Source organism: Gorilla gorilla, chromosome 1, assembly GCF_029281585.2.
Source record: "Gorilla gorilla gorilla isolate KB3781 chromosome 1, NHGRI_mGorGor1-v2.1_pri, whole genome shotgun sequence".
NCBI lineage: Eukaryota > Metazoa > Chordata > Mammalia > Primates > Hominidae > Gorilla > Gorilla gorilla.
The window spans coordinates 116,099,288-116,125,566 of NC_073224.2; the positions used below are offsets into that span (position 1 = coordinate 116,099,288).

At 42.7% G+C, this 26,279-nt stretch overlaps 1 protein-coding gene across 1 annotated transcript; it reads left to right on the forward strand.

The window, feature by feature from the left end:
* The first annotated feature begins 4,510 nt into the window (after window positions 1-4,510).
* Window positions 4,511-21,381, forward strand: CD160 (CD160 molecule). Its single transcript, XM_031009357.2, has 4 exons — window positions 4,511-4,640; window positions 13,317-13,461; window positions 15,801-16,127; window positions 21,077-21,381. Exons 2-4 carry the CDS (start codon window positions 13,389-13,391, stop codon window positions 21,379-21,381), a joined length of 705 nt encoding a protein of 234 aa, XP_030865217.1. The 5' UTR covers window positions 4,511-4,640; window positions 13,317-13,388.
* Window positions 21,382-26,279: the final 4,898 nt, after the last annotated feature.

The following is a 26,279-nucleotide window of genomic DNA, read 5'->3' on the forward strand; positions in this document are numbered from 1 at the left end:
TACATGCAGGTGGAGCCTCTGGCACCTTCATGGCCTGGAAGTCTAACACAGTCCAGTGAGATGTCGAAATAGCTACAAAGCTAAAGTGACCTTTGGCTGCAGTGAACACACGAGACTTGGACTAAGCCGAGGCAGGCAGCAGGTCTGAGCCGTGTATCTAACAAGGGAGACTGACAAACTGGACTCTGTTCAGAGAAGAGGGGAAAGGACAAACAAAATATTGGAACCATGAAAGCACTGAAATAAGTATAAGAAATAATTGCAGGAGCTGGGGATATTTAGCCCAGAAAGGAGAAACTTTAGAATGATTAACTTTCTTCAGAGATTTGATAGACTCCCGAGTAGAAAGGAAAACTAGGTAATGCTGGCCAGGTGCGGTGGCTCACGCCTGTAATCCCAGCACTTTGGCAGGCCGAGGCAGGTGGATTGCCTAAAGTCAGGAGTTTGAGACCAGCCTGACCAACATGGTGAAACCCCTCCTCTACTAAAAAATACAAAAAATTAGCTGGGCGTGGTAGCAGTGGCTGCAATCCCAGCTGCTCAGGAGGCTGAGGCACGAGAATCACTTGAACCCAGGAGACAGAGGTTGCAGTGAGCCAAGACTGTGCCACTGCACTCCAGCCTGAGCAACAGAGTGGGACTCTGTCTCAAAAAAAAAAAAAGAAAAAAGAAAAAGAAAAAGAACACCAGGTAATGATACTAGCCCACACCTGAGTGCTTTTATATGCCAAGCACCATGCCAATTGTTTTACACACTTTCTCATTTACTCTAAACAGCAGTTCTGTGATATAACTGCAATTATTATCCCCATTCCACAGTTGAGGAAAACACAGAAAGGTTGAATGACTTATCCAAGGTCACGTAGTAAGTGGTGGAGTCAGGACGTAAATCCAGGCAGTCTGCCTCATGTGCCTGAGACTTGCCTGCCATCCATAGACATTTCCCATGTGGGGCCCTCAGCAGACTTCATTGAAAGTTAAAGGCAGGCAGGACTGACAGCAGCACAAGGAAGAATTTTACTGGAAGTATTCCACAAGGGATATTGTGTGGATACTTTGGGTGGTAGTGAGCTGCAGAACAGTAGAGAGATTCAAGCAGAGGATGCAAGAGGTATTACCCTGAACAGTTCGCAAGGAACATTACAGCAACAATAGCACCAGGGAACTTGTTAGGAATACAACTTCTTGGACCACGCCCACCCGTGCCCTGAGTCCCTGAATTAGAAACTCTGCAGCTGGGCCCAGCCATCTGAATTGTTCAAAGATGCCCTGCTGGTGATGTTAATACACGCTCAAGTTTGGGAAACACTGGCATGCAAGTGTCTGCACACTTCCAGGGACTGGAAGACTGCTGCAGTCTCTTCTGCTTCCAAAACCCCATAATTCTACAGAAGTAAGATGGAAATACAATTCAATGTCCACTCAGTTTTTCTTTGTCTTAATGTCGAGCACTTACTATTAGTATCTTGAAAACAATCTATCAGTTGCTAAATTGTGGAGCTGGACTCATACACCTTAGACATTGAAAGGCCCACAGGATACATATTTGGGAGGTTGTGGATGACCAGGAGGCAGCCTATATTTCAGCCACCTCATTGCTTCACTGACTTCCAAACCAGCCCCATATGTCCAGGCTCCTTGCTGGTTCATACTGTTCCTCTACCCCTGCCTTTTGAAATCCTGCCTTCTTTCAAAGCTCAATTTAAATGTCACATTGTCCACACGGAGTGCCTAACACTGTCTGCGCCCACAGGGCAGTCTCCTTTTCTTCCTCCCAACCTCCCCTGCTTCCTGGGTTCTCTCTCACTTCTGGGGTACTTAGAGCTCTTGGTGCATTCTGCTTCTGCTTCATCTCACGGGAATGCAGGCCTCTCTCAACAGTGTGCTCGCCTTGAGAGCAGGCCCCATTCAGTCATCGTCAACCCCGCAGGGCCTGGCACACAATAACCTTGTGAGAAGTGACCAAAAGCAACATTTGCAGAAAACTGTGCATGCAACTGTTTGCAGGATGGACAGACACTACATGGCTGGTGAAAAGGAAGTGCGCTGCGATTCACTTTTGAGCCCTGAGGTCTTTGCAGAACTTTGAGGTTTTTTGCAATAACCAGTATGAATACATGTGTGTCAGCTAGTACTTAAGTGGCCCCAACCTCACTCACCCACAACTCTGGTTGCCTTTAACTTCTCTTCATGTTGCTAATAATCACTGTTTTACAGCTCCTGGATGATAAGGAATGCTGAGTGCTCTCAGAGCCAACCTTTGGAAGGTTCTCATAGACCCAAGGAGGGAGAAGTCTCCATTTTAGAGAGCAGAGAGGTCATCTGTTTGAACACTATCATAGAGACAGCAAATAAGGATACTGGGATAGCAGAGACCAGGCCCAGTTTAGCAGTTTATGCCAGTGGGACCCAGTATCCTGTGGGCTGTGGTGGACTGGTCCTGTGACCAGGATGATGGTGAGACACTCCTCTTCCCAACATGGGTTCTCAACCCCCAGGCTCCCAGAATGGACTCATTCTGCAGTGAAAGCTAACACTTTGATGGAGTGAAGAAGTATTTCTTTTTTTTTTTTTTTTTTTTTAGAGACACAGTCTCACTCTGTCATCCAGGCTGGAGTGCAGTGGTGCAATCACGGTTCACTGCAAGCTCCGCCTCCTGGGGGGTCACACCATTCTCCTGCCTCAGCCTCCCCAGTAGCTGGGACTACAGGCACCCACCACCACACCCAACTAATTTTTGTATTTTTAGTAGAGGCAGGTTTCACTGTGTTAGCCAGGATGGTCTCAATCTCCTGACCTCGTGATCCACCCGCCTCAGCCTCCCAAAGTGCTGGGATTACAGGCGTGAGCCACCGCACCCGGCTTGGAGTGAAGAAATATTTCTAATGTCTGTCTCATTTGACGATGGCTTCAGTGGAGCCATCTGGGAGTTCTCAAACCCCAGAGCACCCTACTGTTTTTAGGACCACAGAGTACTACAATAACAGGAATAAGAAGGAAAAGAGAGGCTCTAGACTAGTCATGAAAAATTTTCCCCCACCCTCCCTCCACCCTTGAATTCCTGGGTAGCCTGGCACTGGGTGGCAATCATGGCAGGTGTTCCTCTAGAACCATGGGGCTTCCTGGTGTGCTGTGCCCTTTGGCACAGGGCCTGGCCCAGCCTTGCAGGACTTAGAGCCCAATGCTTCTAATTCTCAGATTAATGCTCCTGCCATCTAAGGGCACAACCCTAGAATTTAGGAACAATTGTTGTAATCTCCCAAGGCATCGCTGACCAAGGAAGAACAGAACAGAATAGAAATGGATGGGAAGCTGGGAGTGGTGGTTCAGGCCTGTAATCCCAGCACTTTGGGAGGCCAAGGCCAGAGGATTGTTTGAGTCCAGGAGTTCAAGAGCAGGCGGCACAGCACAGGGAGACCTCATCCATACAAATCATTTTTAAAGTTATCAACCGAGCGTGGTGGCTCACACGCCTGTAATCCCAGCACTTTGGGAGGCCAAGGCAGGCAGATCATTTGAGGTCAGGAGTTTGAGACCAGCCTGGCCAACATGATGAAATTCTGTCTCTACTAAAAATACAAGAATTAGTCCAGCATGGTGGCAGGCTCTCGTAATCCCAGCTACTCAGAAGGTTGAGGCAGGAGCATCACTTGAGCCCAGGAGGCAGAGGTTACAGTGAACTGAGATCATGCCACTGTACTCCAGCCTGTGTGACACAGTGAAACTCCATCTCAAAATAAATAAATAAATAAAAAGTTATCCGGGTGTGGTGGCGTACACCTGTGGTCCTGGCTGCTTGAGGGGCTGAGGTGGGAAGATCACTCAAGCCCAGGAGGTCAAGGTTGCAGTGAGCCATGATTGCCCCACTGCACTCCAGCCTTGGTGACACAGCAAGACCCTGTCTCAAAAAATAAATAAATAAATAAATAAATAAATAAAAAGGAAAGAAAGAAAAAAGAAAAAGAAAAAAATGGGTGGGTGGGAAGATAAGGTCAGTCATTCATCCTCCCCCCCACCACATCAGGACCATTTTGGTGCCCCCACTCGTTGCCTCCCCTGCTCACCACCACCCTCACCCAAGCCTTCTTGACAGCTCCCTGACCTTCTTCCCTTTCAGCCTGGAGCAGCTGTGTTCTCTGTCCTACTTCTAACCAAAACCTACTCTCAGGAGAAGACTTGGTACCTTTCTTTATACTTGAGAGGACATTCTGTCCTTTTATCTTCTAGTTATTCTATCATCAGTCCTTTCCTTATTATGAATTAGCAAATATAAAATCTTTGTTCCCCAGGGTAAAGAAAAGAATTTTAAGAAGTGGTTTTTCTTAGCCCCCTCAGCACCCTAGTCTATTTCTAACACCAAAAAGACAAAACAAGGGAGAGGAAAGGAGAAGGAGATGGAGGACCAGTTGCAGGAGAGAAAGGAGAAAAAAAATCCACAGTGGGGGTGGCGGAAGATCTATGACTGCTAACAACCCATTCTGTGGTTTTCAAAGAGCGAATATAACAGCTATGAAAGTGTGAGCAATGACGAAACTGGAGAGATAGGGTTTTAACAAGATGCAAGGACAATCTGAGGACTGAGAGCCATTTCAACGTGAGCCCCCAGCCTGAGAACAAGAAAGAAGAACTTCTGTCTTGAGGTAAAAAGGCCTGCTGGGGACCTGGGGTCCAGGTGAAGGGATGGGATGGTTGACAGAACTGCTCAGGTGAGGACAGGCTTCCCATGAGGTCCCTGAGAAACTTGCCTTTTGGAGGGAAATGTCCTCTGCCCTCTGGAGCCTGGGGAGAAGGTTATTTCTGCCCGCCAGACCAGCATGCTCGCTTTTCTTCCATGGGCATTCAGGAATCCTGGCCCCATTCTGACATTCCTCAAATGGAGGAATTCCTCAAATTACCAGAGGAAGGTTACCAAAGTTTAGATCTGCTGGAGCTCTTCAAGGCTTGGCCTGAGACAAGCCGGGAGGTGCCACGGGGCTTGGAGCTGGCCCTGTGAGGCACCTCCAGGGGAAGTTCGTGTCCTAGGTGGTTCACGTCATGGACCTCTTGGAGGTCCATGAATAGATTTATTCATGGGATTTGTGAATTGGGGGAAAAATACATCTTTATTTTCACTAATCTTTAATTGAAAGTCAGCACTTGCTTCAGTTATGAATGTAGACAATGAACCACAATAGAATTTGCCATCAATAGAAAACACAAATATTTTCAAATCTCATTACAGTTTTTATAGATTTCTCCAAATGTCCTTAGCGCTCAGCACTACTACAGAATTACAACAATTAGGCTGATGTCAAATCTAAAGAAGCATGTGTACTGCTCTACCACACATCCTTCTAATGTTTTGACAACTGTCTTGTCATAATTTGTTCCCTTTATTATCCCATGTATCTTATTAATTTTTAAATGTTATTCTGAGAAGGGACTCCATATGCCTTCCCAGACCACCAAAGAGGTCCATGGCGCCTTTATGTCAGGCACCTGCTTTGGTGTGTTGAGCAGGAAGCCTGAGATCTCAGACAAGAGCTTCAAGGGCCCCCCAGGCCAAACCTCTATCTACTAACAAGTCTGGTTCTACTTTAAGGCAGTTGGGGTTGTGGAGATTGAAAAAGAAGCCCCTTCACAGCTGCAAATGAGATCTTTCTGGGCATCTTTTTCAGTGTTGTGGGAGATCTGTATACAGAGGTATTTGTGGAGCTCAGAGCTGATCTTCCAGCTCCTCTGAGAGGTTAGATCCGGGCTCCGGTGGCAGAGGAAATGGAGACTCTTCCTTGCTCTCTTGTCCCCACCCTCCCCAGAAAACCTCTGGCAAAGCTTTATGTGTCATCTAACCGTCACCACATTCCTATGAGGGAGTTTTAAACACAAGAGGAATGTGAGGCTGAGTGAGGTCCAGCAATGTGCTGGTCACACAAAGCTTGGATTTGAACCCAGGAGTCCACAAGACTTCAGGACCGCCTCCGAAGGTGCGGGAGAGAAGAGTTTCCCGCCGTCTGTGAGCTGTCGCCTGAGAGAGGCACCGAGCCCTGGGGCCACCAGCGCAGCTCAGGAGCCCCGGAGACCATCAAAGATGAGGATGCCAACTCCACAGGCACCCTCCCCACTGCCCGCGCTGGGGCTCACAACGTTTTAAGAGGGGAGACCCGCCCCTAGCGCGTAGTGGGCCAGGAAAATTCCCAGACTTCTCACGACCACCCGCTCTCCCCCCTATTGAGGGCCAGGTGCCGCTGTAGAGCATGCTGCGTCCCCAGGACCCACCAGGCCCAACTTTGCACCCCCTCATCTCCCCTCCTAGTTTAGACTTTCCCTGGCTAGCCCCCATGCTCGCTGGATGGCCCATGGCTGGAGTGACGCGGGCCAACGCGGGGCAGGTAGGGGGTCACTCGGCTTTGGCTGAAAGGTAGCGCCCTCTAGCGGCCAGAGTGCGAAATCAGCGCCGCCGGCTCCGCGCTGCCCCGCCTGCATCACACCAGGGTGCTCCCCTCCCAGGCACCAAGGTCACATCCCAGAGCATCCCAGAGCCCAGTGACCTCGCCGCCCCCCAGCGCTGGTGAGGGGCCCACAACAGACTTACATGCTCTTCTTCAACTCGGCCCTAGGCACCGCGAAGCCTGGCCACTCCAGCGGAGTGACCAGCTGCATCAGCCCCTCCCGCCTGTCCTCTCTCTCCTTGGAAGCGGGCCCTACCCTGCGCCCCTCCCATCCCGCTGCACCAGTCCCTTAGGAAACACGCCTAGAGAAGGGACACGACCTTGTCAACATTCCATAGCTACCTAGTGCGGAGCCAGGACTGGAAGCCAGATCTCCTCAGCCCATTCCCCACCTTAATTCACCCACCGTATTCTTTAGTCACCAGCTCCCCAGAGCCCACAAACATCTATGAAGGCCTAACTTCATTGCCATCTTGCAGCCTTTCCACATCCCTCATCCAGAATTTCTCCTGTGCTGCCCCTTGACACTTTATGACCTTATTACTGTTCTTAGTACAGTCGTTCTTGTGTTAACAGCTGTTCGTGAATGGATGAGTGGCTGTGAGGAGAGGGACAAAGGGGACTCCAAGAGAAAGACTCTCATAACTTGGGTTAGAGTCCTGCTCCCCAACTTAGGAGCTGTGATTTTAAGCAAGTCACAAGGCCTCTCCAAGCCTCTATATGCTTCGTACAAATAATAAAATTTAAAAAATAATAATGGCTTAGTGTTTTATAAGGACTAAACACAGTCTTGCAGGTAGATGTGCCTGGAACACTGTCCATTGATTCCAATATAAGAAAGCATAAAAATAATCATAGCTATCATTTATTGAGCCCTTACTCTCTGCCAGGCACTGTGCTAAGTAGTTTACGTAGGTGACCTCATTTGACCCTCACAACCCAAGGAAGAGAATATTTTGTCACCATTTTATAGGTCATTAAGAGATTAAGAAACTTGCCCAATATTACACAGATAGTTAAGTTTCAAAGCCAGATCTGAAACATCCTGGTCTGACTCTAGAGACCATTTAACCACTAAAACGTCTGCCTCTGCTGTGTTAGTGATCTCTCTGTGCCCCATGGTGTCTGACACATTATAGATGCTCCGTGTTTCTGAAATATGTCTATTTATTAAAGGCTGAGCATAGTGCCTGGCCCAGGAGCCTAAGAAACTTGACCAAGTCATGCAACTATTAAGGTTTTTTGTTTTTATTTTTGTTTTTTCGAGACAGAGTCTTGCTCTGTCGCCCAGGCTGGAGTGCAGTAGCGCGATCTCAGCTCACTGCAAGCTCCGCCTCTCGGGCTCACGCCATTCTCCTGCCTCAGCCTCCCGAGTAGCTGGGACTACAGGCGCCCGCCACCACGCCCGGCTAATTTTTTGTATTTTTTTTTAGTAGAGATGGGGTTTCATCGTGTTAGCCAGGATGGTCTCGATCTCCTGACCTCGTGATCTGCCTACCTCGGCCTCCCAAAGTGCTGGGATTACAGGCGTGAGACACTGCGCCCGGCGCCACTATTAAGTTTTAGGACCAGGATTTGAACACACTCTGGCTCTAGAGTCTATGCTTTTTAACCATAATTCTGGGCTGAATGAATAATTGCAATCCTTCTTTATCTTCCTCTTTGAATAAAATGATTTGTCATTTTATTCATTTATCCTCTTTGTCACTTAATATTCCATGTTTCAAGAGTCACCAGGACATTCTGGTGTAGCATGAAGGTATGATAACACAGGAGAAGGAACAAGGAGAGGTCAAGGCTAGGAAAGGACATTGGGGCCATACCATGAGCTGCTGCTGGGATGTTTTATTAGGATTGTGACAAATGTATAGATAAGTACAGAAGAAATTAACAATCGTCTCTACTTAGATTTTCTTTTATGTTCCTTAATAGTACTGTATAGTTTGTATCCTATAGGTCCTATTCGGAATGTTGTTACATTTTTCTGGACATTTGATGGGTTTTTTTGGTTGCTATAATGCATGGAACTTTTTCTTCTACCATATTTTCTGACTAATAATTATATCCAGGAAAATTTTTAATCTTATGTATTAATAAGTACCTTATTAAATTGTATGTATATACACTAATTTAGTTTATTATTTTATACAAATTATAATTACATAACATTCTATTCTGTGGATCTGCAATAATTTATTCAACCATTCTCACCAGCGGGTCTTCACCTGTTTCCTTTTTTTATGGGGGCAGGAAGGCGACGAAGTTTTGCTCTGTTGCCCAGGCTGGAGTGCAGTGGCGTGATCTTGGCTCACTGCAATCTCTGCCTCCCAGGTTCAAGCAATTATCCTGCCTCAGCCTCCTGAGTAGGTGGGATCACAGGCATCTGCTACAACGCCCAGCTAATTTTTGCATTTTTAGTAGAGCCAGGGTTTCACCATGTGGGCCAGGCTGGTCTCAAACTCCTGACCTCAGGTGATCCACACGCCTCCCAAAGTGCTGGGATTACAGGTGTGAGCCACCACACCTGGACTTCACCTGTTTCTATTTTTTTGGTATTATAAAAAATGCTGCAGTGAATATCCTTGTACATATATACTAGCACACTCATGCTTTTATTTCTGTAAGCTATAGCCAAAGGGACAGGGTATGTGCATTTGAAATGTTAATATATAATGAGTATTCCCCCAAAGCTCTGTAACAATGTATAGTTCTACCTAGAGTGAATGATTGCACATATTTCTTCTTACCCTTACCAAAATTTGATTTATCTTTTAAATTTTTGTTCACTTAACAGGTGGTAATTCTGAAATTCTGAACTCTGAATTTTTAATTTGTACTTCCCTGAATACTTGTAAAACTGAAAAACTTCTTATTGCATTTCGTCTTTTGTGAACTGCCTATTCAGATACTCTATCTTTTATTGTTTCTAATAATTCTTAATTAAGTTTCTTGGGTTTTCTAGATGTAAGTTATATCACATATAAATAGTAATAAATTTGCCTTAAGATTTCCAATATTTATACCCTTTGCTTTATTTTCTTGTCTAAATATAATGGCAAACACTTTCAGAACAATGTGAAATAACAGAAATAATAGGAAGCATCTCTGCCTTGCTCCTAATATTAATAGAAATTATCCCATATTTTACCATTAAATATGATGCTGCAATTTTATCTGAGATATACATTTCTCCATTATATTGAATAGTATTCATCCATTACCGTTTTACTTAGGATTTTAGTGGGAATTAATGTAAGATGTTATCAGAAGGTAATATTGACTTTCTTTTTTATCCAGTAGTATGTTAATTAATAGATTTCCTAATATTAAATCATCCAAGAATTTCTAAAAATGAAACCTTATTCCATCTGTCATAGTGTATTATATTTTTAATATCTTGTACGATTGGTTAATTTTTGTGTGTGTGTAATTTTTGATTTTGGTTTTCTTGAGACAGGGTCTCACTGTCAACCAGGCCAGAGTGCAGTGAAGATCATACCTCACTGCATCCGTGAACTCCCGGGCTCCTCCCACCTAAGTCTCTTGAGTAGCTGGGACTTCAGGTACGCACCACCACACGTGGCTAAGTTTTGTATTTTTTGTAAAGACATGGTCTCACTTTGCTGCCCAGGCTGCTCTCAAACTCCTGGGCTCAAGTGATCCTCCCACCTCGGCCTCCCAAAGGCTTGGGATTACAGGCGTGAGCCACCGCAACTGGGCCTTTCAATTTTTAAAAATTTAAATAAAATATTATAAAACAGAATACAGCAGCACATGAAAAGAATAACATACTAGGCCGGGCGTGGTGGTTCACGCCTGTAATCCCAGCACTTTGGGAGGCCAAGGTGGGTGGATCACAAGGTTAGGAGTTCAAGATCACCCTGGCCAAGATGGTGAAACCCCGTCTCTACTAAAAATACAAAAATTAGCCGAGCGCAGTGGCAGGCGCCTGTAATCCCAGGTACTCGGCAGGCTGAGGCAGGAGAATCGCTTGAACCCAGGAGGTGGAGGTTGCAGTAAGCCGAGATCGCGCCACAGCACTCCAGCCTGGGCGACAGAGTGAGACTCTGTCTCAAAAGAAAATAACAACATACTATGACCAAATGGCTTCAGTTTTTGTTTGTTTGTCTGGGACTGCAAAGATGTATCAATTTTAGGAAATCTATTAATGTAGATCGCCATCTTAATATATATCTTAAAGAAAAATAATATCATTTTAGTTGATATTTAAAGGCAATTAATAAAACATTCACATCCATCCTTCACATTTTAAAACTCTTAATAAAATAGAAATAAATGTATATTCCTTAACATAATAAAATACATCTCATTCTCAAAGCTACTATAATACTTAATAAGGAAACATTTAAGCATCCCCCATTAAACTTAGAAAAAAGACAGAGATTCATTATTACCATTATTATTTAATATTTTTCTGGAGATATTAACCAACACAATTAGAAGAAAGAAATCAGAGATATAAAATAGAAAAGGAAGTAATTATCATTATTTACACATAATATGATTGCATAACTGGAAAATCCAAGAGAATCAACTGAAAAATGATAGAATTAAGGGAGTGGAGCTGGGTATGAAATTAATATCTAGTAAAAGAAATAGCCTTTCATATATGAACAATAATGAAAAATTAAAAGATATAATGAATGATATAAAGAGACTGAAAAAATAAGTTAAAAGATACAACGAGTGGAAACAACAGATGCTGGAGAAGATGTGGAGAAACAGGAATGCTTTTACACTGTTGATGGGAGTGTAAATTAGTTCAACCACTGTGGAAGACAGTGTGGGGATTCCTCAAGGATCTAGAACTAGAAATACCATTTGACCCAGCAATCTCATTACTGGGCATATACGCAAAGGATTATAAATCATTCTACGATAAAGATGCACAAGTATGTTTATTGTGGTACTATTCACAATAGCAAAGACTGGGAACCAACCCAAATGTCCATCAATGATAGACTGGATTAAGAAAATGTGGCACATATACACCATGGAATACTATGCAGCCATAAAAAAGGATGAGTTCATGTCCTTTGCAGGGACATAGATGAAGCTGGAAACCATCATTCTTAGCAAACTGTCACAAGGACAGGAAACCAAACACTGCATGTTCTCGCTCATAAGTAGGAGTTGAACAATGAGAACACATGAACACAGGGTGGGGAACATCACACACCGATGATGTTCCATGGGTGGGGGCCCGGGGGAGGGATAGCATTAGGAGAAATACCTAATGTAAATGACAAGTTGATGGGTGCAGCAAACCAACATGGCACATGTACAACTATGTAACAAACCTGCACATTGTGCACACGTACCCTAGAACTTAAAGTATATTAAAAAAAAGATATAATGGGTAAAAGACGACATTTTCAATAGTGAAAAAATATGAATTACTCAAGAAACAAACTTAGCTAAGAAATGGACGAGGACTTTATGAAGAAAACTTCTATACATACCTGAGACACACATATTTGAAAAATGAATATCACATTCTCGGATCAAAAGAATCAATGTCACAACAAATTCAGTTCTGCCTAAGTTAAAATATAAATTGAACATATCCCAATTTTAAAATACCAATAGGACTTTTTCTTGATGGTACACACAGCAGGAAGGGCAAGACTAGACAAGCTGATTATAAAAATCAGAAAAATAAATTTATAGAAAAATTCTTGTTTTCCCCTTTTGAATTTTAAATGCTGTGAATGTAATTACCTCTTCAAAAGTTATAAACTACAAAACTTTAAATATATTTTTAAAACATATACACACATAGAGAGGATTTTTTAAAATAAAAATGTATTTATTTTATATACATAATTGCAATTTGCCCTTTTTGACCTAATGCTATATCATGAACATCCCTCCAGGCCCATATTTATAGAAGTATCTCATTCTTTTAATAATATATAATATTTTGTCACATAGATTAATTGAAACTTATTAAACCATTTCCCTATTGATGAAATTCAAGTGTTTGTTTTTCTTCAGTTTGTTTATTTTGAAACAGGAGTAATTTTTCTTAGCCAGGATTAGAAGATGTAACTATAAAAAGTAAAACAATAAAAATATTGAAAGAAAGTTATAGCCTCAATTGGAGGGAAACTTTCCTAAACAATGCAGGAAACCCAGACAACCTAAAGGAAAAGATAGATATGTTGTATTTAATTACATGCAATGTAAACTTTCCTTGTGAAAAAAAGCCTCATAAAAAAAGTGAAGAGACAAACAACAAATTGGGAGAAAGTATTTGCCTAAAAAAATGGCAGATGGGTTAATATCTCTAATACGGAGAAAGTTCCTAAAAGTTAAGAAATGTAAAGAATATGAACACACAATTCACAGACAAGGGAATACTAATGACCAATAAGCATATGAAAAGATCCTCAACCTCACTAATCATGGAAATGCACCATAAAACAGATCTAATTTTTCATCCATCAGATTGGCAAAAATGTTAAAGTACAGATAATACCAGGAGCTAGCAAGGGCACGAGGAAATGTACACTATCAAGCATTCTTGGTGAACATCTGATTATCAACAGCCTTTTTGGAGAGCAATCTGATTATAGTAGAAAAAAAGTTTTAATCATCATATTCTTTGACCCAGCAATCCAATTTAACTTAAAAAATATATATATATGAGAAAATAGCCTTTAGTGTCTCCCTATGCCCCTCCCTCCCCGGCTCCCAGCGTATCTCACTTGGTTTACCGCCTCACTTCCCAGCCAGCTGGACTCTCATGCCCAAGCCCTCCTCTACCTCCATCATACTCTAGCCAATCAAAGCTAGAGCCTGGGATGGGGAAATGGTCTTGGAACCCTGGAAGGCGTTGTCTAGTGGGTCCCCCTGTGCTTTTAGGAGACTGAAGCCAAGGATACCAGCAGAGCCAACATTTGCTTCAAGTTCCTGGGCCTGCTGACAGCGTGCAGGATGCTGTTGGAACCCGGCAGAGGCTGCTGTGCCCTGGCCATCCTGCTGGCAATTGTGGACATCCAGTCTGGTGGTGAGGATAGACCCTAGAGCAGAGACGGCCATGGGGAGGATCCTGGGCTTGTGGGAAGGGCTGGATCCCGTGATTTTCTCTAGTGGGGAAACAAAGGACTCTTTTTTTTTTTTTTTTTTGAGGGAGTCTCGCTCTGTCACCCAGGCTGGAGTGCAGTGGCGCGATCTCGGCTCACTGCAACCTCCGCCTCCCAGGTTCAAGCAATTCTGCTGGCTCAGCTTCCCGAGTAGCTGGGACTACAGGCTTATGCCGCCACTGCCAGCTAATTTTTGTATTTTTAGTAGAGACGGGGTTTCACCATATTGGTCAGGCTGGTCTCGAACTCTGCCTGACCTCAGGTGATCCTCAGGCGCCCGGCTGACTCACTCTCCTTGACATTAAGGAAAGGGTAAAGAATATATTGTCTTTTTCTTTTTCATTAGAACTGATACTATTGCCTCTCTATCAGACACTCTGTCTCTGCTATATGTTTCAAAGAGCCTGGTAATCTGCGCCTCAACCTAAGATTCCTTTAGGCTCTTATATACTATAAATTTATGAAATCCAGGTTTGAGATCCAGATACTGCAATCTTCATTAACTTCAGCAGCTAGTTTAACCACTCTGTGCCTCAATTTGTGTATTTATAAAATGGGAAGAGTAATACCTGCCCTCTATGGCTATACTGAGGATTTGATATACAGAAAAGCACTCTAACAGAGACCCTATAGAAGTTCCAGCTGGAAAGTAGAAATAAAATATAAACCATTTTGGACTTAATCAATGGCTGGGATTGCAGGTCTCCCTCAGATATGGGTCCTGGAAGACCCATATCTCTTACTCTTGTAGGAGAATGGCATTCAATATGTAGGGGGCAGCCTCCATCTCTGCCTCTTCACCGTTTTCATGAGAGTGAATTTAGTTTACTATGTATACCAAGGGGAGTCTTAAAAGGAAAAGCAAGTCATAGCGGATCTAGCTGCCAAGGGAGTGGGGGAGGGGGCTGGCAGCCTCAGCATCTGCCAGATGAGTTTTCAGCAGAGAGCTGGATTTAACCGAGGTTGGGGTTTTGCGAGGATCCATCACAGTAGGAGTAAAGCTAAGGGAGCTGAGGGTGGATATAAGGGAGAGATTATAATAATGGACTACAAAATATAAACTACAGAAGGAAGTGAAGTTTGAGGAGAGTGAGGGGCAGTACAAAGTTGGCAGGGCCAATGCATTGCAAAATTAGGTCAGAGACACCCATCGAGCCAAAACATCCTGGGTTAACCCAACTATTTTCTCCACTTCTGTATCCAGGTTACAGATTACTTACAGGGAAAATCAAGTGGGCAGATTGGCACCATCAGAGTCATGGTCTTTGGATATCAATGGTCCCTCAATAATTAGTCTGTTTCTCCAGTCCATTCTCACTCCATTTCCACACAGTGGCTGTTTTTAATCATCTCTGGTATTTCCGTGGTCTCTCTCATCCTATATTTCTTAGAAAAACTTTTACTCATCCTTCAAGTCAGCTCCAGCACTAACTTCACTGTGAAGTTTCCCTGATGCTTCAGACTCAGAAATCTCTAAGATTCCTCAATTATAATAACTGTGGAATTAAATTGTAATTTTTTGCTAATTTGTTTTTACATTAGGCTTTAAACTCTGAGAGTGGCCAGGCACAGTGGTTCATGCCTGTAATCCCAGCAGTTTGGGAGGCAGAGGCAGGAGGGTTGCTTGATGCCTGGAGTTCAAGACTAGCCTGGACAACATAGTGAGAATCTGTCTCTACAAAATAAAAAGTTAGCCAGGCATAGTGGTGCATACCTGTAGTGTTAGCTATTTGGAAGGCGGAAGCAGGAGGATTGCTTGAGCCCAGGAGTTCAAAGGTGCAGTGAGTTACGATTGTGCCACTGCCCTCCAGCCTGGGTGACACAGCAAGACCTTGTTTTAAAAAAAATTTTTTTAAATTAAAAATCCCCGGTCATCTAATGGTTAGGGGAAAAAAAAGGTCTGACAGTGGGGCTCACATCCTAGTCCTCATAGCCCCAGCAGGGCTTGGCAGAGTGAATACCTAAACGTATTTGTTAAGTGGAGGAACAAATAAACCTATGAATTAATGGATGCTTTGAGCATATTATTTAGGCCCTTAATTTTCATTTTCCAGATGAATAAACTACTGCCCAAGGAGTTAGGTAACTTGCTTACAGTCACACAGCCATCAATAGAGCTGGAATTTGTATTTCCTGTCTGCCAGCACTACTGCCAGGTTCTGCTTCAGTCCTTCCTTGAAGACTTCTAGTGATAAGGAGCAGTTACGGTGAAATTCACAGAATGCTACCTGACCTCTGGGTAATTCTTCCCTTTCCATTCCAGGATGCATTAACATCACCAGCTCAGCTTCCCAGGAAGGAACGCGACTAAACTTAATCTGTACTGTGTGGCATAAGAAAGAAGAGGCTGAGGGGTTTGTAGTGTTTTTGTGCAAGGACAGGTCTGGAGACTGTTCTCCTGAGACCAGTTTAAAACAGCTCAGACTTAAAAGGGATCCTGGGATAGATGGTGTTGGTGAAATATCATCTCAGTTGATGTTCACCATAAGCCAAGTCACAGCGTTGCACAGTGGGACCTACCAGTGTTGTGCCAGAAGCCAGAAGTCAGGTATCCACCTTCAGGGCCATTTTTTCTCCATTCTATTCACAGGTGAGTCTCAAATACTCCTAATGCCACCAGGTGGGACAGTGAGCAGGGTTGACAGTGGAGATGTAACCAGATGGTTCAGGTCCTGGAAAGGCAGTTTCCTTCTTCCTCAATCCTTTTCCAACATCCCCATTGGCAGATGCTGCCTTTCTTCAAAGTGCACATACAAACATTATCTCATTTTGTCTTTAATTTTAAAACTCTTACTTGGGGTGGCCATTGCATTTTTACTGACAGGGAGATGGTGACACAGGGGTTGAAGAGACTTGTCCAGTGCTACTCACTGACCGGTGAAAGTAAAACCAGATAGAAATTAGGCTTCCTGGCCTGGCATGGTGGCTCATGCCTGTAATCCCAGCACTTTGGGAGGCTGAGGTAGGCAGATCACCCGAGGTCAGGAGTTAAAGACCAGCCTAGCCAACATGGAGAAACCCTGTCTCTACTAAAAATACAAAATTAGCCGCGTGTGGTGGCGCATGCCTGTAATCCCAGCTACTCAGGAGGCTAAGGCAAGAGAATCGCTTGAACCTGGGAGGCGGAGGTTGCAGTGAGCCGAGATTGCACCATTGCACTCTATCTTGGGCAACTAGAGCGAAACTGTGTCTCAAAAAAATAAAAAAATAAAAAACAAGAAAAGAAAGAAATTAGGCCTCCTGATTCCCAATTCAGAACTCTCCCAGAAATGTGGCTATATTTCTAAATTCAGGCAGACAACGAGATTAGGTTTGAGATAATATGGGTGTCTGTCTTAAGGAGCATTTAGTTGGAAGAAACAGAAACCAATTCAAAGTACCATAGATTAAAGGAGGAAAAAATAAAAAAGTACAGCTGGCCCTCATGAGTTCTAGCTCCTGGAATCAGAAACTAGAAAGGGGACAGGATGCAAAACAGTTACCATTTCAAACTGTGAGGCAGCAAGGCCTCTGGCTTCTGCATCTGTCTTTCACTCTATGCATGCTCCCCCTGCTCCATTACTACTTTGGCATATCCTAAATATGGCCACTCCAGCCCCAGCTTTAAGTGGCTTCCTTAAGTCAAATTGTGCCCAACAGAAAGTGTCTCTCTGTGTAACTATATTCCTAGACAATAGAGCAAGCCTTCAAAATTCTGTGGGAAAAAAAAAAGTTTACCTAGAATTATATATTCAGCCAAACTATAAACCAAATGTAAGGAAAGAAAAAAGACACTATCATGAGATGCAATGACTCAAAAAAATTTGCCTTCCATGTGATCTTTTCAAAGAAGCTACCAGAGGATGTGCTTCAGTAAAACAAGAAAATGAATCCATAAAGGGGATAAAATGAAATACAGGAAACAAGGAATCTAACAAGGAAGTTCTAGGCTGGACACAGTGGCTCATGCCTGTAATGCCAGCACTTTTGGAGGCCAAGGTGGGAGGATCACTTGAGCCCAGGAGTTAGAGATAAGCCTGGGCAACACAGGGAGACACCATCTCTAGTGGAAAAGAAAAAAAAAAAGGAAATTCTAGAATTAAAAAAGGGCAGTTAGTCCAGAAGAGAGCAAGAGAAAGAAGACTCTGGAAGGGAGATCTCTAGGAGGTAAAAATGGAATCGACAGATCATCTTTCTAAAGGCCCATTAAAGACCCGATAAAAAGATTAAAGAAATGGATATGGAAAACTCTGCCAGTAAAAAAATAAAATCAGGCTCTAGAAAAAACTAAATTTTACAAAAGAAGCATAGCACACAACTTGATTTTGCAAAAAATAACACAGAATCCAAATTATGTAAACATGGCTAATTTAAATAAAATTTGTGGTACAATTATTTTTAGAAGAATGCAGAGAAGGAAAATGGGTGAAAATATAATCCTCATCTACTATATTCTAGCACATCTTCATCTACTATAGCAGAAAGCCAATAGAAAATGTCTAAATTTTATCACTAGGAAGCAGCAATATAAGCATATTATTTAGGAATATAATAAGACATCTCGAAGAGTTGACAGTGGTTGTCTCAGACAATAAGCCTAGGAGGACAAAAGGGCACTGCTATTATTCTCTATGAACTTTTACAACTATCTTACTTCTCCATGAACTTACAACTATCTTACTTTTTTTTTTCTTTTTCTTTGATTTTTTGAGACAGACTCTCACTCTGTGGTCCGGGCTGGAGAGCAGTGGCGTGATCTCTGCTCACTGCAACCTCCACCTCCAAGGTTCAAGTGATTCTCCTGCCTCAGCCGCCCAAATAGCTGGGACTACAGGCACACGCCACCACCCATCCAACTAATTTTTTTGTATTTTTAGTTGAGACGGGGATTTGCCATGACGGCCAGGCTGGTCTCAAACTCCTGACCTCAGGTGATCTATCCGCCTCAGCCTCCCAAAGTGCTGGGATTACAGGTGTGAGCCACCGTGCCTGGCCTATCTTACTTTTTAAGAAAAATAAGTATAAATTACCCACTCACCACCCTCCCCCCATGAAAAACTGGCCCAGAGCCTTTGAACAAATGTTTCTAATCACCTCCTATGGTTCCTAGTTAATTCAAATTTTCAACTTGTTTAGTTTGATTGACTTTGTTCCTTGCTTCCTGGTGTCTTCCTGTCTGACCTAGCTATAGCATTCAGCACTTCTGACTATTCCCTCCTTCATCAAACTGTCATCTCCAGTGGCTTCTGTGACTGTACTCCCCTGGCTGTTCTACCCGCCTGGCTGTTCTTTTGTCTTCTCTATTTCCTCCTCCCACCTCTCAAACATGAGTATTCCCCAAGACTCACTTCTCACCCCTTCAACCTTTTCTCTTTACTCTCTCTCCCTAGTTCTCATCCACCCACGATTTAAATCAGCATCTCCCTGCAACTGACCAGCAAATCAACTTCTCCAGCTTGAACACCTTTCCTCAGTTTTAATTAAACGTTTAAACTAAAAACTGTACTCCTAGCTCCTGGATGTCCCACTATTTCCTCAAACTCAGTATCAAAGCTATCCTCCTGAGACCCTATTTCTGTTCATGACTGAGTCAACTTTGGTTCCTCCTTTTTTCTTAACCCCCAATTCAGAGAGTTACTAAGTACTGCTGTTCTTCCGCACAGCAGTACTTAGTGGGGAAGAATAGCAGTACTTTGTTATTCCTTTCCTTCCAAAGGTGTTTTTCAGGTCTTCATCACCTCACACTTAACATATTCCTATAGTCTCCTAACTAGTGAGTCCCTTGAGTTCAGCAACTGTGCCCTAGTCACCTTTGTATCTCCCACACCTACCACAGGGCCTAGCACTGAGCTGTTGCCTAATAAATGGTCCAGCAACTCTAAATACTGTTTCTGCCTCCAATCCATTCTACATACTACCACCAGCTTGTCTTTCCAAAATGCTAATTTGTACATGCCACATCACTCAAAGTTTTAATGGCTTCTCACTGTCTATGGAATAAAGTCTAAATTACATTAGCCTGGCACTAGAGACTCTATAGCATTTCATTCTATTTATGTGAATACATTGCTTCAGTTAAACTGCACTAGTGGATACTCCTCTTTCATTCATCTAACAAATATGTATTGTGCATCCCAGGCCCAGCGCTATGCCTTGGAGAACAGAATGAGGTATAACACAGTCCTTGCTCCTTATAACCTAAATCCTGTTCTCCTAATATATTGTTTTAGTTGTGAAGATTCTCCCTAAGGAAGAATGCTTTTCTCATCTTCTCAGCATATTTAAGTATTAGAGTCAGCACATCTAGATGGTTCCCCAAATGTGGAAATTAGGTGCATTTTGGAAGGTAAAACTAGTTAAGAAGAGACAGGTAACAGATAATAAACAATGTCAGGGTGGGTGGTGGCTCATGCCTGTAATCCCAGCACTTCGGGAGGCTGAGGCTGGCAGATCATTTGAGATCAGGAGTTCGAGACAAGCCTGGCCAACATGGTGAAACCCTGTCTCTACTAAAAATACAAAAAATAGCCGAGTGTGGTAGCACGCACCTGTAATCCCAGCTACTTGGGAGGCTGAGGCAGGAGAATCACTTGAACCCGGGAAGCAGAGGTTGCAGTGAGCCGAGATTGCGCCACTGCACTCGAGCCTGGGCGACAGAGCCAGACTCTGTCTCAAAAAAAGAAATAATAAAATAAAATAAAAAACGATGTCTGCCATTTACTGAGTGCTTACTGTGGGCCAGGCATTGTGGTAAGTGATATTATATTATTTAATCTCCATGGTCTTTTGAGCTATTGTCCTGTGATAACTCAAGCTTGAAGATAATTTATGTTGATCCAACTAGTAAATGATGGATAAAAATCCAGATCTAGTCCAGGTGCAGTGTCTCATGACTGTAACCCCAGCACTTAGGGAGGCCAAGGCAGGTGCATCACTTGAACCCAGGAGTTCGAGACCAGCCTGGGCAACATAGTGAAAACCTGTCTCTACAAAAAATACAAAAATTGGCTAGGCGTGGTGGCACATGCCTGTAGTCCCAGCTACTAGGGAAGCTGAGGTGGGAGGATCGATTGGGCTCGGGGCATGAGGCTGCAGTGACCCATGATCACGCCACTGCACTCTAGCCTGGATGACAGAGCAAGACCCTGTCTCAAAAAAACAAAAACAAAACAAACAAACAAAAAAAACCCAGATCTATTCCAAAAGGGCAAGATTTTAACTTATGCTAGATTGCTTGAACCACTCTAGAAAATGGGGCTATTTGGGGATACCCAAGTCCAAGGCGACTAAGCTGTTTCAGCTATCTCTGTGGCAAAACTTTAGAATTACTTTAAGATCTATCTGCATCCCTAGTGTCTGACACACAGGAGATTCTATACTTATTTATGGCTGCCTAAGTACATCATCATTACCCACAATGTTAAAAATACTTATTTGGGCAACGAATTACAGAGGGAGGAATCCTTGGAGATCATAAAAGAGATGTTATGAGATGATGCAAAAGGAGATACTGATGATTTCTGAAACCCTCCCCTGATCCATGATTCTCTTTTGAACCAGAGACAGGGAACTACACAGTGACGGGATTGAAACAAAGACAACACCTTGAGTTCAGCCATAATGAAGGCACTCTCAGTTCAGGCTTCCTACAAGAAAAGGTCTGGGTAATGCTGGTCACCAGCCTTGTGGCCCTTCAAGGTATGTCCAAAAGAGCCGTAAGCACCCCAAGCAATGAGGGTGCTATTATATTTCTGCCACCTTGGTTATTCTCCAGGAGGAGAAGGTTGGAAAGGATGTCCAGGGGGAGAGAAAAATGTTACTCAAGCCCTGGCTATCCACAGGAAAGTTCAAACCAGTTTCACTGATCCAAAGGCACTAAGGAGGAAGACATATAAATCAGACTTTTCAATGGGTAGGAGGTAAGACTCATTAGGAAAGAAGGCCTGTGAGAGAGGCAAGTTAGTACAACCACCTCTACTCACTGCATGAACAGAGGGCTACAAGTTGAAGCAACAGATTTTCGGCTATTAGAGGAAGAAAAGGCAAGAGACAGACTTGGTTTGGAGATGGGTTTTGAACAATGCGGCTCCTTAGCAAAGGCTGACGGCCAGATTGAGTATATTAAACACATGTAGCTGAGTCCTCTGAAAACCATTTACCAATATGGATTAGCGTTTTTCCTATTAGATAACAAAAAGTGAAACTTCCAATAATTTGTCATAACATTTTTGCAAAACAAGCAACTGATTCAGGTTTTTGCCTGGCCTTGGCATTCTTAACTCCATTTTATTTAGGCATTCCTCAAATCAACAACTACCACTGTTTTGAATGGCATCAGAATGTAAGCTCTATATATATGTAAGGACTTTGTCTTCTTTACCCCAACAAAAAGTCCCACACATATGGCAGGCTCTTAATAAATTTGTTAAAGAACCTGTATGATGAATCAGATGCTTTACACATGATGATTCTAACCTTATACAACCCTTGCAAGCAAACATCGCCTGGTTACTCATCAGGAAACAGACACAAGGAAGTTAAATAGGGCCTGGTGCGGTGGCTCACGCCTGTAATCCCAGCACTTTGGGAGGCCAAGGCAGGCAGATCCCTTGAGCCTAGGAGTTTGAGGCCAGTCTGGGCAACATGGCAAAACCCCAACTATACAAAAAAATACAAAAATTAGTCAGGCATGGTGGCACACAACTGTAGTCCCAAGCTAAGGCATGAGGATCACCTGAGCCCAGGCTGGTTGAGGTTGCAGTGAGCCATGATCATGCCACTGTACTCCAGCCTGGGTGACAGGGTGAGACACTTTCTCAAAGGAAAAAAAAAAAAAAGAGTTAATTGTTGCCCATCACAGCAATTAATACAGATCCTTCTCACTCTAAAACCTTACACTCAGTAATGATCTACTATATGCAAAGCACCTCTTACATCCTTCACCACCCCATTCATTCTGAGATTGACTCCTCCCCTTTCCAGAAACAGGACCACCTAAACATTCCCTATTCCAGTCCCTTATTTGCAAGTCATCAAAAGAAAACAGAGATTTCAAAAAGAAAACAGAGACCTTATCTGTAATCCTTGGTAAGGATCTTCCAAATTTAAGCCTATGCCAGTTTTCAGGAGGAAACATGAATATGAAACAGTCTGACCTTTAGACATAATTTTTTATTGACTTTAAATTCCCTTGGTTAGGCCACTGTAACCAGTAAAATAAATTTTATTTTAGAATAAAAATTCTAAAGGGGAAATTGAGTCTAGCCATACAACCTACTACCAGTTACTATCTTTGATTCCCAAGTCATCCTAGAGAAAAAAAAAAAAAAAATCATCTCTGGGCTTTTTTTTCCTTTTCCACTCAGGTGAAGAGAATGAGCTTTTGAATCCAATTTTTTGTTTTCTCCTATATTCAATTCAAGTAGCTTTAAAGTTAACCAAAGGAAAAAACCAAAGCTCAATATTTGATTAAACGAGAAACTATACACTACTTAGAAGCTTTCTTTTCTTTATCCTTCTTCCCCAGCTCAAGGCTTAGTAGAATTATTGAAAGAGGTAGTATTCAGTAGAATAGTACACATGCTTTTTCAGGTCCAGAAACACCACATAGATCAAGTTATCATGCTTACATGTGGGGAAAAGGAGGAGGGAGTTTCCTGGACCTCTGTGCCTCTCTCAGCTCATGAAACTAGTTTCAGTGAATATCCTTGTCTTACCACTGTGCCAACAATTCAGAGCTATACGTGGAAAACCTACCTTCAACTTTTTGAGTGGCATCTATTGCTTCTTTGATTGTTCCTTCCAGCAAGGAGCGATCAAAGGCTAGCCCCCTTCCCACTCCCACCAGAGTCAGATTTGCTCAAGATTACAACCCTAATTTAGTAATAAGATGCAATGCATAAAATAGTTCCCACTTTCCTTTTCCAATCCCTTTACAGTCATGAGGGCCTATCACGCACGCCTCTCAGGACAGGTCAGACTTCATTATATCAGGTATTTTGTTGCTATTCTAAGTTATAAGGCAGTAATACAAACTTTTTCTTTCCACAGTTTTGTAAGCCTTGTGCCAAAAGAAACTTTTTAAAACAGCTACAGCAAGATGAGTCTGACTCTGGCTTAGTATCTTTCTCATTACAATAGGCACAAAGAAGAATGCAACAGGGCACAGGGGAAGAGATGCTAAATATACCAAGAATCTGTGGAAATATAAGCTGGGGCAAATCAGTGTAATCCTTGACTTTGCTCCTCACCATCAGGGCAAACTTGCCTTCTTCCCTCCTAAGCTCCAGTAAATAAACAGAACAGCTTTCACCAAAATGGGTAGTATAGTCCTCAAATATCAGATAAATATATGCGTTTTTGTACCCCAGAAAAACTTTTCCTCCCTCTTCATCAACATAGTAAAATAAGTCAAGTCAAACAAAATGAGAACACCAAATTTTGGGGGAATAAATTTTTATTTAACACTGTAAAGGAAAGAGAGAGAAAACAAGCAAAGATAGGTAGGACAGAAAGGAAGACAGCCAGATCCAGTGATTGACTTGGCATGAAAATGAGGAAATGCAGACAGACCTCAACATTCAACAACATCCATACAGCACTGCTGGAAGAAGAGGAAGATTTGTGCAGACCAAGAGCACCACAGACTACAACTGCCCAGCTTCATCTAAATACTTGTTAACCTCTTTGGTCATTTCTCTTTTTAAATAAATGCCCATAGCAGTATTTGGAGTCTTTTCTTTTCTCCTAAATCCACAAACTCTCTTCTTTCTCTTTGGACAGATGACCTCTTGTCATAGTTAAGCAGAGAGTGGGCAGGATATTCCTGACAGGAGGAACTACATGAATAAAGGGGTAAGAGCACAGAAATTTAGCTACAGCTCCATGGTGAGCCATTAAAAGGAAAGAGACACTTTACCTGTGCTCCTTGGCAAGGACCTGCCAAATGTGGGAGCTAAGGTTTTTTGGGAACAGAAAGAGATATGGCTGAAGTAGATGAGTAAGACTCTTATTAGTGATAGTCTTGAACCTCAAACTAAGGATTTTAGACTGTATCCTATGGAGATAAAAGGACTAGCCATGGAGTCAAAAAGACCTGGATTCAAATTCTGGCTCTGCAACATACCAGCTATTTGTCATTGGGCAAATGAATTTTTTTTTTTTTTTTTTTTTTGAGACGGAGTCTCACTCTGTTGCCCAGGCTGGAGTGCAGTGGCATGATCTCGGCTCACTGCAACCTCCACCTCCCGGGTTCAAGCAATTCTCCTGCCTCAGCCTCCCAAGTAGCTGGGATTACAGGCATGCACCACCATGCCCGGCTAATTTTTGTGTTTTCGGTAGAGACAGGGTTTCACCATGTTGGCCAGGCTGGTCTCAAACTCCTGACCTCAAGTGATCCGCACGCCTCAGCCTCCCAAAGTGCTAGGATTACAGGCGTGAGCCACCTCACCCAGTGCAAATGAGGTTTTGAGATGCTATTTCTGTTTACCTATCTGTAAAAAGGGATATTGCCTACTGTATCTTCTCTTTCCACAGAATTGTTCTGAGAATCAAAATGAGAGTCTGGATTTGGGACCTAGAGCCATTTGAATTCTGACTCCAAAGTCTCCAAAGCTTTCTCCACTACATCACATTCATCTTAATCTTTCTCTACCTGTTTTAAATAGTTAGTTCTGTGTTTCTAACTAAATAATAAACTCACATAGGTAGAGATGTCTTTTGTTTTTACTATTCAAATAATCTTCTGGAGCTACTCAACATTATACAATCACTGGAAGTCTCAGAAGATATATCCAACTATAGGAAAGGTTTCAGCCATTGTACTATACTACTTATAGTCCACATATAAAAATCTGTGACACATAATCACAGAAAGGAAACATCACTGCCCAAGTTTATGAAGACATTTAAGAGCATCAGATTACTAGCTCTGACTCAAACTAAGCAGAATATATACAAAGCAATCCCACTTTGTACATACCAACTGAGTCTTGCTTCTAAAGAGTTTATTTACTCTGCTTATCTCGAGACTTGGTTAAACAGAAATTTAAAATACTTGTGTCTTGGCTCTCAAAATGTGTTGATACAATTGCCTTCAAATAAGCCTACAAATTTCCATGCATAATAGGTAGTTTTCTGGACACGCATCTTAGCCCCAATCTGTATGAGTGATTCACAAACATGGGTTTTGAACCTGTGAGGCCATGAGGTTATCAGAAGGAATCTATATACCATAATCTTCAGCCTGAATAAATATCTTTCAAATATTTGTATATACTATATTTCAATTGGATGTAGATTCTGGTGTGACTAATAACTTAAAAGCATTACTGAAATCATAGCAGCTTTTTGTTATGTATTCTTTAATCAAAAATACTAATAATATGGCTATCAAGTTGTTGGAAGGGAATCTAATAATTTGGGGGTTTTTGTTTTGAGACAGGGTCTCTCTCTGTTGCCCTGGAGTGCAGTGGCACAATCTTGGCTCACTACAACCTCTGCCTCCTTGGTTCAAACGATTCTCCCTCCTCAGCCTCCCAAGTAGCTTGGACTACAGGTGCATGCCACCACACCTGGCTAATTTTTGTATTTTTAGTAGACATGGTGTTTTATTGTGCTGCCCAGGCTGGTCTCAAACTCCTGACCTCAAGTGATCTGCCTGCCTCAGCCTTCCAAAATGCTGACATTACAGGCATGAGCCACAATGCCCAGCCAAGAATCTAATAATTTTTGGATCTTGAAAATTGTATTTCTTATTAGAAAA

Excerpts from the sequence above, each read along its gene's own strand:
- CD160 (XM_031009357.2), top strand. The coding sequence starts at position 13,389 with ATGCTGTTGGAACCCGGCAGAGGCTGCTGTGCCCTGGCCATCCTGCTG. Across the intron at positions 13,462-15,800 it reads TGTGGACATCCAGTCTGGTG|GATGCATTAACATCACCAGC; the intron begins GTGAGGATAGAC and ends TTTCCATTCCAG. Across the intron at positions 16,128-21,076 it reads TTTCTCCATTCTATTCACAG|AGACAGGGAACTACACAGTG; the intron begins GTGAGTCTCAAA and ends CTTTTGAACCAG.